A 12,635-nucleotide genomic window follows, 5' to 3' on the forward strand; every position below is an offset into this window, starting at 1 on the left:
GCAGTTCTGGTCCCCACATTACAGGAAGGATGTGGAGGCTTTGGAGAGGGTGCAGAGGAGGTTTACCAGGATGTTGCCTGGTATGGAGGGGAGATCCTATGAGGAGAGGCTGAGGGATTTGGGATTGTTTTCGCTGGAAAGGCGGCGGCTAAGAGGGGATCTTATTGAAACATATAAGATGATTAGAGGTTTAGATAGGGTGGATAGTGATAGCCTTTTTCCTCTGATGGAGAAATCCAGCACGAGGGGGCATGGCTTTAAATTGAGGGGGGGTAGTTATAGAACCGATGTCAGGGGTAGGTTCTTTACCCAGAGGGTGGTGAGGGATTGGAATGCCCTGCCAGCATCAGTAGTAAATGCGCCTAGTTTGGGGGCGTTTAAGAGATCCGTAGATAGGTTCATGGACGAAAAGAAATTGGTTTAGGTTGGAGGGTCACAGTTTTTTTTTAACTGGTCGGTGCAACATCGTGGGCCGAAGGGCCTGTTCTGCGCTGTAATGTTCTATGTTCTATGTTCTAAAAGTCTGACAGCAGCAGGGAAGAAGCTGTTCTCGAGTCGGTCGGTCCGTGACCTCAGACTTTTGTATCTTTTTCCCGACGGAAGAAGGTGGAAGAGAGAATGTCCGGGGTGCGTGGGGTCCTTAATTATGCCGGCTGCTTTTCCCCGAGGCAGCGGGAAGTGTAGACAGAGTCACTGGATGGGAGGCTGGTTTGCGTGATGGATTGGGCTACATTCACAACCTTTTGTAGTTCCTTGTGGTCTTGGGCAGAGCAGGAGCCCCAGACCAAGCTGTGATACATCTGGTAAAGGATGCTTTCTATGGGGCATCTGTAAAAGTTGGTGAGAGTCGTAGCTGACATTAGTCCTTCTGAGAAAGTAGAGGCGTTGGTGGGGCTTTCTTAACTATAGTGTCGGCGTGGGGGGGACCAGGACAGGTTGTTGGTGATCTGGATTGCTGGAAACTCCCTGCTTACGGAGATGGGAATGAGGGGGTCTCAAGCAGGGAGTTGGGGACCCCGCTGGTGTGAGCTGGGGAGGGCTGTGGGGTGAGTGGGGAGTGCGCTGGGGTGAGTGGGGGGTGGATGTGGGGGGGTGGGGGTGGATGGGGAGGGCAGGGGGTGGATGTGGGGGGGTGGATGTGGCTGGCGGGCAGGTGTGCGGGGAGGGATGATGAGGCCTCGTCTCGAGGCCGAGTTGAACCAGTTGTTTTCTTCCCCGTTGGACAGGAGCTGGACACGCAGCCCCGGCAGGGAGGTTCCCCGGACCATTGACTGCGCTTTCCTGGGCCCACAAGATGGCGGAGCAGCCGCTCGCGGAGATGGTGGAGATCGCTGTGCGGGAATTGGCATCGGAAGCTCAGGGTACATGTTGCTTCGCCTCTCTTTCTGTATCTCATGACCCCTCCCGCTCCCCCCCCCCCCCCAACCCCCGCTCCCCTCCCCATCTCTCTCTCTCCCCACATCCCAACACAGGATAGGATGAGGAGGCCATTCGGCCCTTCGAGCCTGCTCTGCCATTCATTACGATCATGGCTGACCATCCAACTCGATAGCCTAATCCTGCTTTCTCCCCATAACCTAACAATCCCAATGGACCCAATCCTCTTCCCGTTCACTCCCACTGCCCACAATCCCAATGGACCCAAACCCCTTCCCGTTCACTCCCACTGGACACAATCCCAATGGACCCAAACCCCTTCCCGTTCACTCCCACTGGACACAATCCCAATGGACCCAAACCCCTTCCCGTTCACTCCCACTGTACACAATCCCAATGGACCCAAACCCCTTCCCGCTCACTCCCACTGTACACAATCCCAAACCCCTTCCCGCTCACTCCCACTGTACACAATCCCAATCCCCTTCCCGTTCACTCCCACTGTACACAATCCCAATCCCCTTCCCGTTCACTCCCACTGTACACAATCCCAATCCCCTTCCCGTTCACTCCCACTGTACACAATCCCAATGGACCCAAACCCCTTCCCGTTCACTCCCACTGCACACAATCCCAATCCCCTTCCCGTTCACTCCCACTGTACACAATCCCAATGGACCCAAACCCCTTCCCGTTCACTCCCACTGTCCACAATCCCAATGGACCCAAACCCCTTCCCGTTCACTCCCACTGTCCACAATCCCAATCCCCTTCCTGTTCACTCCCACTGTACACAATCCCAATGGACCCAAACCCCTTCCCGATCACTCCCACTGTCCACAATCTCAATGGACCCCAAACCCCTTCCCACTCTCTCCCACTGTACACAATCCCAATGGACCCAAACCCCTTCCCGTTCACTCCCACTGTCCACAATCCCAATGGACCCCAAACCCCTTCCCGTTCACTCCCACTGTCCACAATCCCAATGAACCCCAAACCCCTTCCCATTCACTCCCACTGTACACAATCCCAATGGACACAAACCCCTTCCCGTTCACTCCCACTGGACACAATCCCAATGGACCCAAACCCCTTCCCGTTCACTCCCACTGTACACAATCCCAATGGACCCAAACCCCTTCCCGTTCACTCCCACTGTACACAATCCCAATGGACCCCAAACCCCTTCCCGTTCACTCCCACTGTACACAATCCCAATCCCCTTCCTGTTCACTCCCACTGTACACAATCCCAATGGACCCAAACCCCTTCCCGTTCACTCCCACTGTACACAATCCCAATGGACCCAAACCCCTTCCCACTCTCTCCCACTGTCCACAATCCCAATCCCCTTCCCGTTCACTCCCACTGTACACAATCCCAATGGACCCCAAACCCCTTCCCGCTCACTCCCACTGCCAACAATCCCAATGGACCCCAAACCCCTTCCCGTTCACTCCCACTGTACACAATCCCAATGGACCCAATCCCCTTCCCGTTAACTCCCACTGTACACAATCCCAATCCCCTTCCTGTTCACTCCCACTGTACACAATGCCAATGGACCCCAAACCCCTTCCCGATCACTCCCACTGTCCACAATCCCAATGGACCCAAACCCCTTCCCGTTCACTCCCACTGGACACAACCCCAATGGACCCAAACCCCTTCCCGTTCACTCCCACTATACACAATCCCAATGGACCCAAACCCCTTCCCGTTCACTCCCACTATACACAATCCCAATGGACCCAAACCACTTCCCGTTCACTCCCACTGTACACAATCCCAATGGACCCAAACCCCTTCCTGTTCACTCCCACTGTCCACAATCCCAATGGACCCCAAACTTCTTCCCACTCTCTCCCACTGTACACAATCCCAATCCCCTTCCCGTTCACTCCCACTGTACACAATCCCAATGGACCCCAAACCCCTTCCCGTTCACTCCCACTGTACACAATCCCAATCCCCTTCCCGTTCACTCCCACTGTACACAATCCCAATCCCCTTCCCGTTCACTCCCACTGTACACAATCCCAATCCCCTTCCTGTTCACTCCCACTGTACACAATCCCAATGGACCCAAACCCCTTCCCATTCACTCCCACTGGACACAATCCCAATCCCCTTCCCGTTCACTCCCACTGTCCACAATCCCAATGGACCCAAACCCCTTCCCACTCTCTCCCACTGTACACAATCCCCATCCCCTTCCCGTTCACTCCCACTGTACACAATCCCAATGGACCCCAAACCCCTTCCCGTTCACTCCCACTGTACACAATCCCAATGGACCCAAACCCCTTCCCATTCACTCCCACTGTACACAATCCCAATGGACCCAAACCCCTTCCCGTTCACTCCCACTGCACACAATCCCAATGGACCCAAACCCCTTCCCATTCACTCCCACTGGACACAATCCCAATGGACCCAAACCCCTTCCTGTTCACTCCCACTGTCCACAATCCCAATGGAACCAAACCCCTTCCCATCAACTCCCACTGTACACAATCCCAATCCCCTTCCCGTTCACTCCCACTGTACACAATCCCAATGGACCCCAAACCCTTCCCGTTCACTCCCACTGTACACAATCCCAATGGACCCCAAACCCTTCCCGTTCACTCCCACTGTACACAATCCCAATGGACCCCAAACCCCTTCCCATTCACTCCCACTGTACACAATCCCAATGGACCCAAACCCCTTCCCATTCACTCCCACTGTCCACAATCCCAATGGACCCAAACCCCTTCCCGTTCACTCCCACTGTACACAATCCCAATGGACCCCAAACCCCTTCCCACTCTCTCCCACTGTACACAATCCCAATGGACCCAAACCCCTTCCCGTTCACTCCCACTGTACACAATCCCAATGGACCCAAACCCCTTCCCACTCTCTCCCACTGTACACAATCCCAATCCCCTTCCCAATCACTCCCACTGTACACAATCCCAATGGACCCAAACCCCTTCCCGTTCACTCCCACTGTCCACAATCCCAATGGACCCCAAACCCCTTCCTGTTCACTCCCACTGTCCACAATCCCAATGGACCCCAAACCCCTTCCCGATCACTCCCACTGTACACAATCCCAAACCCCTTCCCGATCACTCCCACTGTACACAATCCCAAACCCCTTCCCGTTCACTCCCACTGTCCACAATGCCAATGGACCCCAAACCCCTTCCCGTTCACTCGCATTCTGATCCTATTCCTCTTTTCCCAGCAGCCGTACAGCAAAGTTCCCCACCTGCAGAGGATGAGGATGCCAATCACACGGGTAAAAGGCGTAGAGTGGAAGCCAAGTCCTCAGAAGCCGAGGAGGGGGAGGACAACATTCAGGTTGGTGGAGTGCCTTTCCCCCAGCATGCACCAGAGCGATAGCCCCTTGATTTATTATTGTCACAGGTATTAACATACAGTGAAAAGTATTGTTTCTTGCGCGCTATACAAAGCATACCATTCATAGAGAAGGAAAGGAGAGGGTGCAGAATGTAGTGTTACAGTCATAGCTAGGGTGAAGAGAAAGATCAACTCAATGCGAGGTAGGTCCATTCAAAAGTCTGACAGCAGCAGGGAAGAAGCTGTTCTTGAGTCGGTTGGTCCGTGACCTCAGACTTTTGTATCTTTTTCCCGGTGGAAGAGAGAATGTCCGGGGTGCGTGGGGCCCTTAATTATGCCGGCTGCTTTTCCCCGAGGCAGCGGGAAGTGTAGACAGAGTCAATGGATGGGAGGCTGGGTTTGCGTGATGGATTGGGCTACATTCACGACCTTCTGTAGATCCTTGCGGTCTTGGGCAGAGCAGGAGCCCCAGACCAAGCTGTGATACAACCAGAAAGAATGCTTTCTATGGGGCATCTGTAAAAGTTGGTGAGAGTTGTAGCTGACATGCCAAATTTCCGTAGTCGTCTGGGAAAGTAAAGGCGTTGGTGGGGCTTTCTTAACTATAGTGTCGGCATGGGGGGGACCAGGACAGGTTGTTGGTGATCTGGACACCTAAAAACCTGAAGCTCTCGACCCTTTCTACTTCATCCCCGTTGATGTACATGGGGGCATGTTCTCCTCTACACTTCCCGCTGCCTCGGGGAAAAGCAGCCAGCATAATTAAGGACCCCCCCACGCACTCCGGACATTCTCTCTTCCGTCGGGAAAAAGATACAAAGGTCTGAGGTCACGTACCGACCGACTCAAGAACAGCTTCTTCCCTGCTGCTGTCAGACTTTTGAATGGACCTACCTCGCATTAAGTTGATCTTTCTCTACACCCTAGCTATGACTGTAACACTACATTCTGCACCCTCTCCTTTCCTTCTCTATGACCGGTATGCTTAGAAATCTTAGAAGAATCTTAGAAACTCTGCAGTACGGAAAGAGGCCATTCGGCCCATCGAGTCTGCACCGACCACAATCCCACCCAGGCCCTACCCCCATATCCCGACATATTTTACCCTCTAACCTACGCATCTCAGGACTCTAAGGGGCAATTTAGCATGGCCAATCAACCTAACCCGCACATCTTTGGACTGTGGGAGGAAACCGGAGCACCCGGAGGAAACCCACGCAGACGCGAGGAGAATGTGCAAACTCCACACAGACAGTGACCCGAGCCGGGAATCGAACCCGGGACCCTGGGGCTGTGAAGCAGCAGTGCTAACCACTGTGCTACCGTGCCGTCCTTTGTCTGTATAGCGCGCAAGAAACAATACTTTTCACTGTATGCGAATGCATGTGACAATAATAAATCAAATCAAATCGATGTGAGGCAGCAGTGCTAACCAGGATTTTACCAGGATGTTGCCTGGTATGGAGGGTCTTAGCTATGAGGAGAGATTGGGTAAACTGGGGTTGTTCTCCTTGGAAAGACGGAGAATGAGGGGAGATCTAATAGAGGTGTACAAGATTATGAAGGGTATAGATAGGGTTAACAGTGGGAAGCTTTTTCCCAGGTCGGAGGTGACGATCACGAGGGGTCACGGGCTCAAGGTGAGAGGGGCGAAGTATAACTCAGACATCAGAGGGACGTTTTTTACACAGAGGGTGGTGGGGGCCTGGAATGCGCTGCCAAGTAGGGTGGTGGAGGCAGGCACGCTGACATCGTTTAAGACTTACCTGGATAGTCACATGAGCAGCCTGGGAATGGAGGGATACAAACGATTGGTCTAGTTGGACCAAGGAGCGGCACGGTAGCACAGTGGTTAGCACTGCTGCTTCACAGCTCCAGGGTCCCGGGTTCGATTCCGGGCTCGGGTCACTGTCTGTGTGGAGTTTGCACATTCTCCCCGTGTCTGCGTGGGTTTCCTCCGGGTGCTCCGGTTTCCTCCCACAGTCCAAAGATGTGCGGGTTCGGTTGATTGGCCAGGTTAAAAAATTGCCCCTTAGAGTCCTGGGATGTGTAGGTTAGAGGGATTAGCGGGTAAAATATGTGGGGGTAGGGCCTGGGTGGGATTGTGGTCGGTGCAGACTCGATGGGCCGAATGGCCTCCTTCTGCACTGTAGGGTTTCTATGATGATGTGACAATAATAAACCAAACCAAATCACTTAACACATTGTAAGGTGGGGTACATCCGATTTGGGTGTTGGTTCTCGGGGCGGGAATGGGATCCACTTGCGTTTTATAACAGCCGCGGCCTCCGTGGCGGCAGCTTCCGGTCCTCGTTGCCACTTGCCGCTGACGTCTGTCCCTTCGGCCCTCCCTTTTGCCGCAGACGCTGCTGTACGCCGCCAGCAAGACCCTCTGCCTACGGCTGGACACCATCGAGGCCCACCTCAACTCCATGGAGGAGAAGTGCAAGTGTCTGCGGGCCAAGGTGGACATGTTGGCCAACCAGAACGCCCAGCGCCCCCTGTTGGCTGAGCAGGCCGCCAACGCCAGGTGGGTGCGGGCTTCACTCTTTATGGGTGGGGCGGTGGGGCTGGAGAAGGTATTCGGGGGGGCGGGGGGGGGGGGGCGGAAAGCGAGGGGATGAGGGCTGGCATCGTCTGTAGCCTGGGGCGCCCTCGGAAACGGGGCCTCTCGGCCTTCACTGCTGAAGGGATGGAGTTTAAAAACAGCGAGGTTATGTTGCAGCTGTATAAGGTGCTGGTGAGGCCACACCTGGAGTACTGTGTACAGTTTTGGTCTCCTGACTTGAGAAAGGATATACTGGCACTGGAGGGGGTGCAGAGGAGATTCATTCGGTTGATTCCGGAGTTGAGAGGGTTGGCTTATGAGGAGGGACTGAGTAGAGTGGGGCTATACTCATTGGAATTCAGAAGAATAGGGTGTAGATACGCAGAGGGACCTGGGTGTGCAAGTCCACAGATCCTTGAAAATGACGTCACAGGTGGAGAAGGCGGTGAAGAAGGCATATGGCATGCTTGCCTTTATAGGACGGCGCATAGAGTATAAAAGTTGGGGGCTGATGTTGCAGATGTATAGAACGTTGGTTCGGCCGCATCTGGAATACTGCGTCCAGTTCTGGTCGCCACACTACCAGAAGGACGTGGAGGCTTTGGAGAGAGTACAGAGGAGGTTTACCAGGATGTTACCTGGTATGGAGGGGCTTAGTTATGAGGAGAGATTGGGTAAACTGGGGTTGTTCTCCCTGGAAAGACGGAGGATGAGGGGAGACTTAATAGAGGTGTATAAAATTATGAAAGGCATAGATAGGGTGAACGGTGGGAAGCTTTTCCCCGGGTCGGTGGTGACGTTCACGAGGGGTCATAGGTTCAAGGTGAAGGGGGGGAGGTTTAACACAGATATCAGAAGGACATATTTTACACAGAGGGTGGTGGGGGCCTGGAATGTGCTGCCAGGCAAGGTGGTGGAGGCGGACACACTGGGAACGTTTAAGACTTATCTAGATAGCCACATGAACGGAGTGGGAATGGAGGGATACAAAAGAATGGTCTAGTTTGGACCAGGGAGCGGCACGGGCTTGGAGGGCCGAAGGGTCTGTTCCTGTGCTGTTTTGTTCTTTGTTCTTTGTTTGTTCTTTAATGAGGGGAGATCTTACAGAAACATATACGATTATGAAGGGAATAGATAAGATAGAAGCAGGGAAGTTGTTTCCACTGGCGGGTGAAACTAGAACTAGGGGGCATGGCCTCAAAATAAGGGGGAGCAGATTTGGGACTGAGCTGAGGAGGAACTTCTTCACACAAAGGGTTGTGAATCTGTGGAATTCCCTGCCCAGTTGAGGCTCCCTCGTTGAATGTTTTTAAGGGAAGGATAGATAGATTTTTGAAGGAATTAAGGGTTATGGTGAGCGGGCGGGTAAGTGGAGCTGAGTCCACGGAAAGATCAGCCGTGATCTTATTGAATGGCGGGGCAGGCTCGAGGGGCCAGATGGCCCACTCCAGCTCCTAGTTCCTATGTTCTTATGTAAAGGGGTCCCAGGTTGTTTGGAGGGAGCGTGGGCGAGGGGGGGGGGTGGTGAAAGGGGGGTTCTTTTTAAATCTTTCTCTGGGTGACAGTGTCTCCCAAACCTCCTCTAATCTCGAACCTTGACCTAGGCCGAATGTGGAGCCTGCTGACAGCATTGTCCAACTGTCCTCTTCCTGTTCTATCGGACCTTTTGCGGCTGCAGAGATAAAGGTTTACAGCAGAGAAACAGGCCCTTCGGCCCAACTTGTCCATGCTGCCCCTTTTTTTAAAAACCCCTAAGCTCGTCCCTATTGCCCGCATTTGCCCCATATCCCTCTATACCCACCGTACCCATGTAACTGTCTAAACGCTTCGTAAAAGACAAAATTGTACCCGCCTCTACTACTGCCTCTGGCAGCTCGTTCCAGACACTCACCACCCTCTGTGTGAAACAATTGCCCCTCTGGACACTTTTGTATCTCTCCCCTCTCACCTTAAACCTCTGCCCTCTAGTTTTAGACTCCCCGACCTTTGGGAAAAGATGTTGACTATCTAGCTGATCTGTGCCCCTCATTATTTTATAGACCTCTATAAGATCACCCCTCAGCCTCCGACGCTCCAGAGAAAAAAAGTCCCAGTCTATCCAGCCTCTCCTTATAACTCAATCCATCAAGTCCCGGTAGCATCCTAGTAAATCCTTTCTGCACTCTTTCTAGTTTAATAATACCCTTTCTATAATAGGGTGACCAGAACTGGACACAGTATTCCAAGTGGGGCCTTACCAATGTCTTGTACAACTTCAACAAGACGTCCCAACTCCTGTATTCAATGTTCTGACCGATGAAACCAAGCATGCCGAATGCCTTCTTCACCACTCTGCCCACCTGTGACTCCACTTTCAAGGAGAACATAGAACAGTACAGCACAGAACAGGCCCTTCGGCCCACGATGTTGTGCCGAGCTTTATCTGAAACCAAGATCAAGCTATCCCACTCCCTATCATCCTGGTGTGCTCCATGTGCCTATCCAATAACTGCTTAAATGTTCCTAAAGTGTCTGACTCCACTATCACTGCAGGCAGTCCATTCCACACCCCAACCACTCTCTGCGTAAAGAACCTACCTCTGATATCCTTCCTGTATCTCCCACCACGAACCCTATAGTTATGCCCCCTTGTAATAGCTCCATCCACCCGAGGAAGGAGCTATGAACCTGTACCCCTAGATCTCTTTGTTCTGTAACTCTCCCCAACGCCCTACCATTAACTGAGTAAGTCCTGCCCTGGTTCGATCGACCAAAATGCATCACCTCGCATTTGTCTGAATTAAACTCCATCTGCCATTCGTCAGCCCACTAGCCCAATTGATCAAGATCCCGTTGCAATCCGAGATAACCTTCTTCACTGTCCACTATGCCACTAATCTTGGTGTGATATGTCCAGATTAGTGATTCAGTGAGCCGAGACGCGAGGGAGACACATCCACACGCACACGGGTTCGAATCCCAACGCCAGCCTTGAGAATTAAATCCAATTAAATACAAACTGGAACAAGCGGCACTAATCTCGGTAATAATGACCACGATGACCGAGTCACAGGGCACAGAAAAGGCCCTTTGGCCCATCGAGTCTGCACCGAAAATAACTACCACGAAAGGCGCACTAATCCCATCTCCCTGCGCTTGTCCCATATCGCTCAATGTTACACAGGAACAGGAGGAGGCCATTCAGCCCCTTCTGCAGCCTGTTACACAGGAACAGGAGGAGGCCCCATTCAGCCCCTTCTCCAGCCTGTTACACAAGAACAGGAGGAGGCCCCATTCAGCCCCTTCTCCAGCCTGTTACACAGGAACAGGAGGAGGCCCCATTCAGCCCCTTCTCCAGCCTGTTACACAGGAACAGGTGGAGGCCCCATTCAGCCGCTTCTCCAGCCTGTTACACAGGAACAGGAGGAGGCCCCATTCAGCCCCTTCTCCAGCCTGTTACACAGGAACAGGAGGAGGCCCCATTCAGCCCCTTCTCCAGCCTGTTACACAGGAACAGGAGGAGGCCATTCAGCCCCTTCTCCAGCCTGTTACACAGGAACAGGAGGAGGCCCCATTCAGCCCCTTCTCCAGCCTGTTACACAGGAACAGGAGGAGGCCATTCAGCCCCTTCTCCAGCCTGTTACACAGGAACAGGAGGGGGCCCCATTCTGCCCCTTCTCCAGCCTGTTACACAGGAACAGGAGGAGGCCCCATTCAGCCCCTTCTCCAGCCTGTTACACAGGAACAGGAGGAGGCCCCATTCAGCCCCTTCTCCAGCCTGTTACACAGGAACAGGAGGAGGCCCCATTCAGCCCCTTCTCCAGCCTGTTACACAGGAACAGGAGGAGGCCATTCAGCCCCTTCCCCAGCCTGTTACACAGGAACAGGAGGAGGCCATTCAGCCCCTTCTCCAGCCTGTTACACAGGAACAGGAGGAGGCCATTCAGCCCCTTCTCCAGGCTGTTACACAGGAACAGGAGGCGGCCATTCAGCCCCTTCTCCAGCCGGTTACACAGGAACAGGAGGAGGCCGCATTCAGCCCCTTCTCCAGCCTGTTACACAGGAACAGGAGGAGGCCCCATTCAGCCCCTTCTCCAGCCTGTTACACAGGAACAGGAGGAGGCCATTCAGCCCCTTCTCCAGCCTGTTACACAGGAACAGGAGGAGGCCATTCAGCCCCTTCTCCAGCCTGTTACACAGGAACAGGAGGAGGCCCCATTCAGCCCCTTCTCCAGCCTGTTACGCAGGAACAGGAGGAGGCCATTCAGCCCCTTCTCCAGCCTGTTACACAGGAACAGGAGGAGGCCCCATTCAGCCCCATCTCCAGCCTGTTACACAGGAACAGGAGGAGGCCATTCAGCCCCTTCTCCGGCCTGTTACACAGGAACAGGAGGAGGCCCCATTCAGCCCCTTCTCCAGCCTGTTACACAGGAACAGGAGGAGGCCATTCAGCCCCTTCTCCAGCTTGCTGAACAGGAGGAGGCCCCATTCAGCCCCTTCTCCAGCCTGTTACACAGGAACAGGAGGAGGCCCCATTCAGCCCCTTCTCCAGCCTGTTACACAGGAACAGGAGGAGGCCCATCAGCCCCTTCTCCAGCCTGTTACACAGGAACAGGAGGAGGCCATTCAGCCCCTTCTCCAGCCTGTTACACAGGAACAGGAGGAGGCCCCATTCAGTCCCTTCTCCAGCCTGTTACACAGGAACAGGAGGAGGCCCCATTCAGCCCCTTCTCCAGCCTGTTACACAAGAACAGGAGGAGGCCCCATTCAGCCCCTTCTCCAGCCTGTTACACAGGAACAGGAGGAGGCCATTCAGCCCATTCTCCAGCCTGTTACACAGGAACAGGAGGAGGCCATTCAGCCCCTTCCCCAGCCTGTTACATAGGAACAGGAGGAGGCCATTCAGCCCCTTCTCCAGCCTGTTACACAGGAACAGGAGGAGGCCCCATTCAGCCCCTTCTCCAGCCTGTTACACAGGAACAGGAGGAGGCCACATTCAGCCCCTTCTCCAGCCTGTTACACAGGAACAGGAGGAGGCCCCATTCAGCCCCTTCTCCAGCCTGTTACACAGGAACAGGAGGAGGCCCCATTCAGCCCCTTCTCCAGCCTGTTACACAGGAACAGGAGGAGGCCCCATTCAGCCCCTTCTCCAGCCTGTTACACAGGAACAGGAGGAGGCCCCATTCAGCCCCTTCTCCAGTCTGTTACACAGGAACAGGAGGAGGCCCCATTCTGCCCCTTCTCCAGCCTGTTACACAGGAACAGGAGGAGGCCATTCAGCCCCTTCTCCAGCTTGTTACACAGGAACAGGAGGAGGCCCCATTCAGCCCCTTCTCCAGCCTGTTACACAGGAACAGGAGGAGGCCATTCAGCC

At 53.9% G+C, this 12,635-nt stretch overlaps 1 protein-coding gene across 2 annotated transcripts in view; it reads left to right on the forward strand.

Annotated features, from left to right (window-relative positions):
- Positions 1–1,205: 1,205 nt before the first annotated feature.
- The window catches only part of LOC144491100 (uncharacterized), a 14,741-nt gene continuing 3,311 nt past the window's right edge, over positions 1,206–12,635 (forward strand). The window contains exons 1-3 of one of the 2 annotated variants that reach the window (XM_078208782.1): positions 1,206–1,361; positions 4,622–4,734; positions 7,098–7,264. In XM_078208782.1, coding sequence (XP_078064908.1) covers positions 1,295–1,361; positions 4,622–4,734; positions 7,098–7,264 — 347 coding nt within the window. In that variant the 5' untranslated portion in view covers positions 1,206–1,294. Of the gene's footprint in view, positions 1,362–4,618; positions 4,735–7,097; positions 7,265–12,635 lie in introns of both variants that reach the window. The other variant, XM_078208781.1, reaches the window with a different exon arrangement.

Source organism: Mustelus asterias, unplaced genomic scaffold (assembly GCF_964213995.1).
Source record: "Mustelus asterias unplaced genomic scaffold, sMusAst1.hap1.1 HAP1_SCAFFOLD_4441, whole genome shotgun sequence".
NCBI lineage: Eukaryota > Metazoa > Chordata > Chondrichthyes > Carcharhiniformes > Triakidae > Mustelus > Mustelus asterias.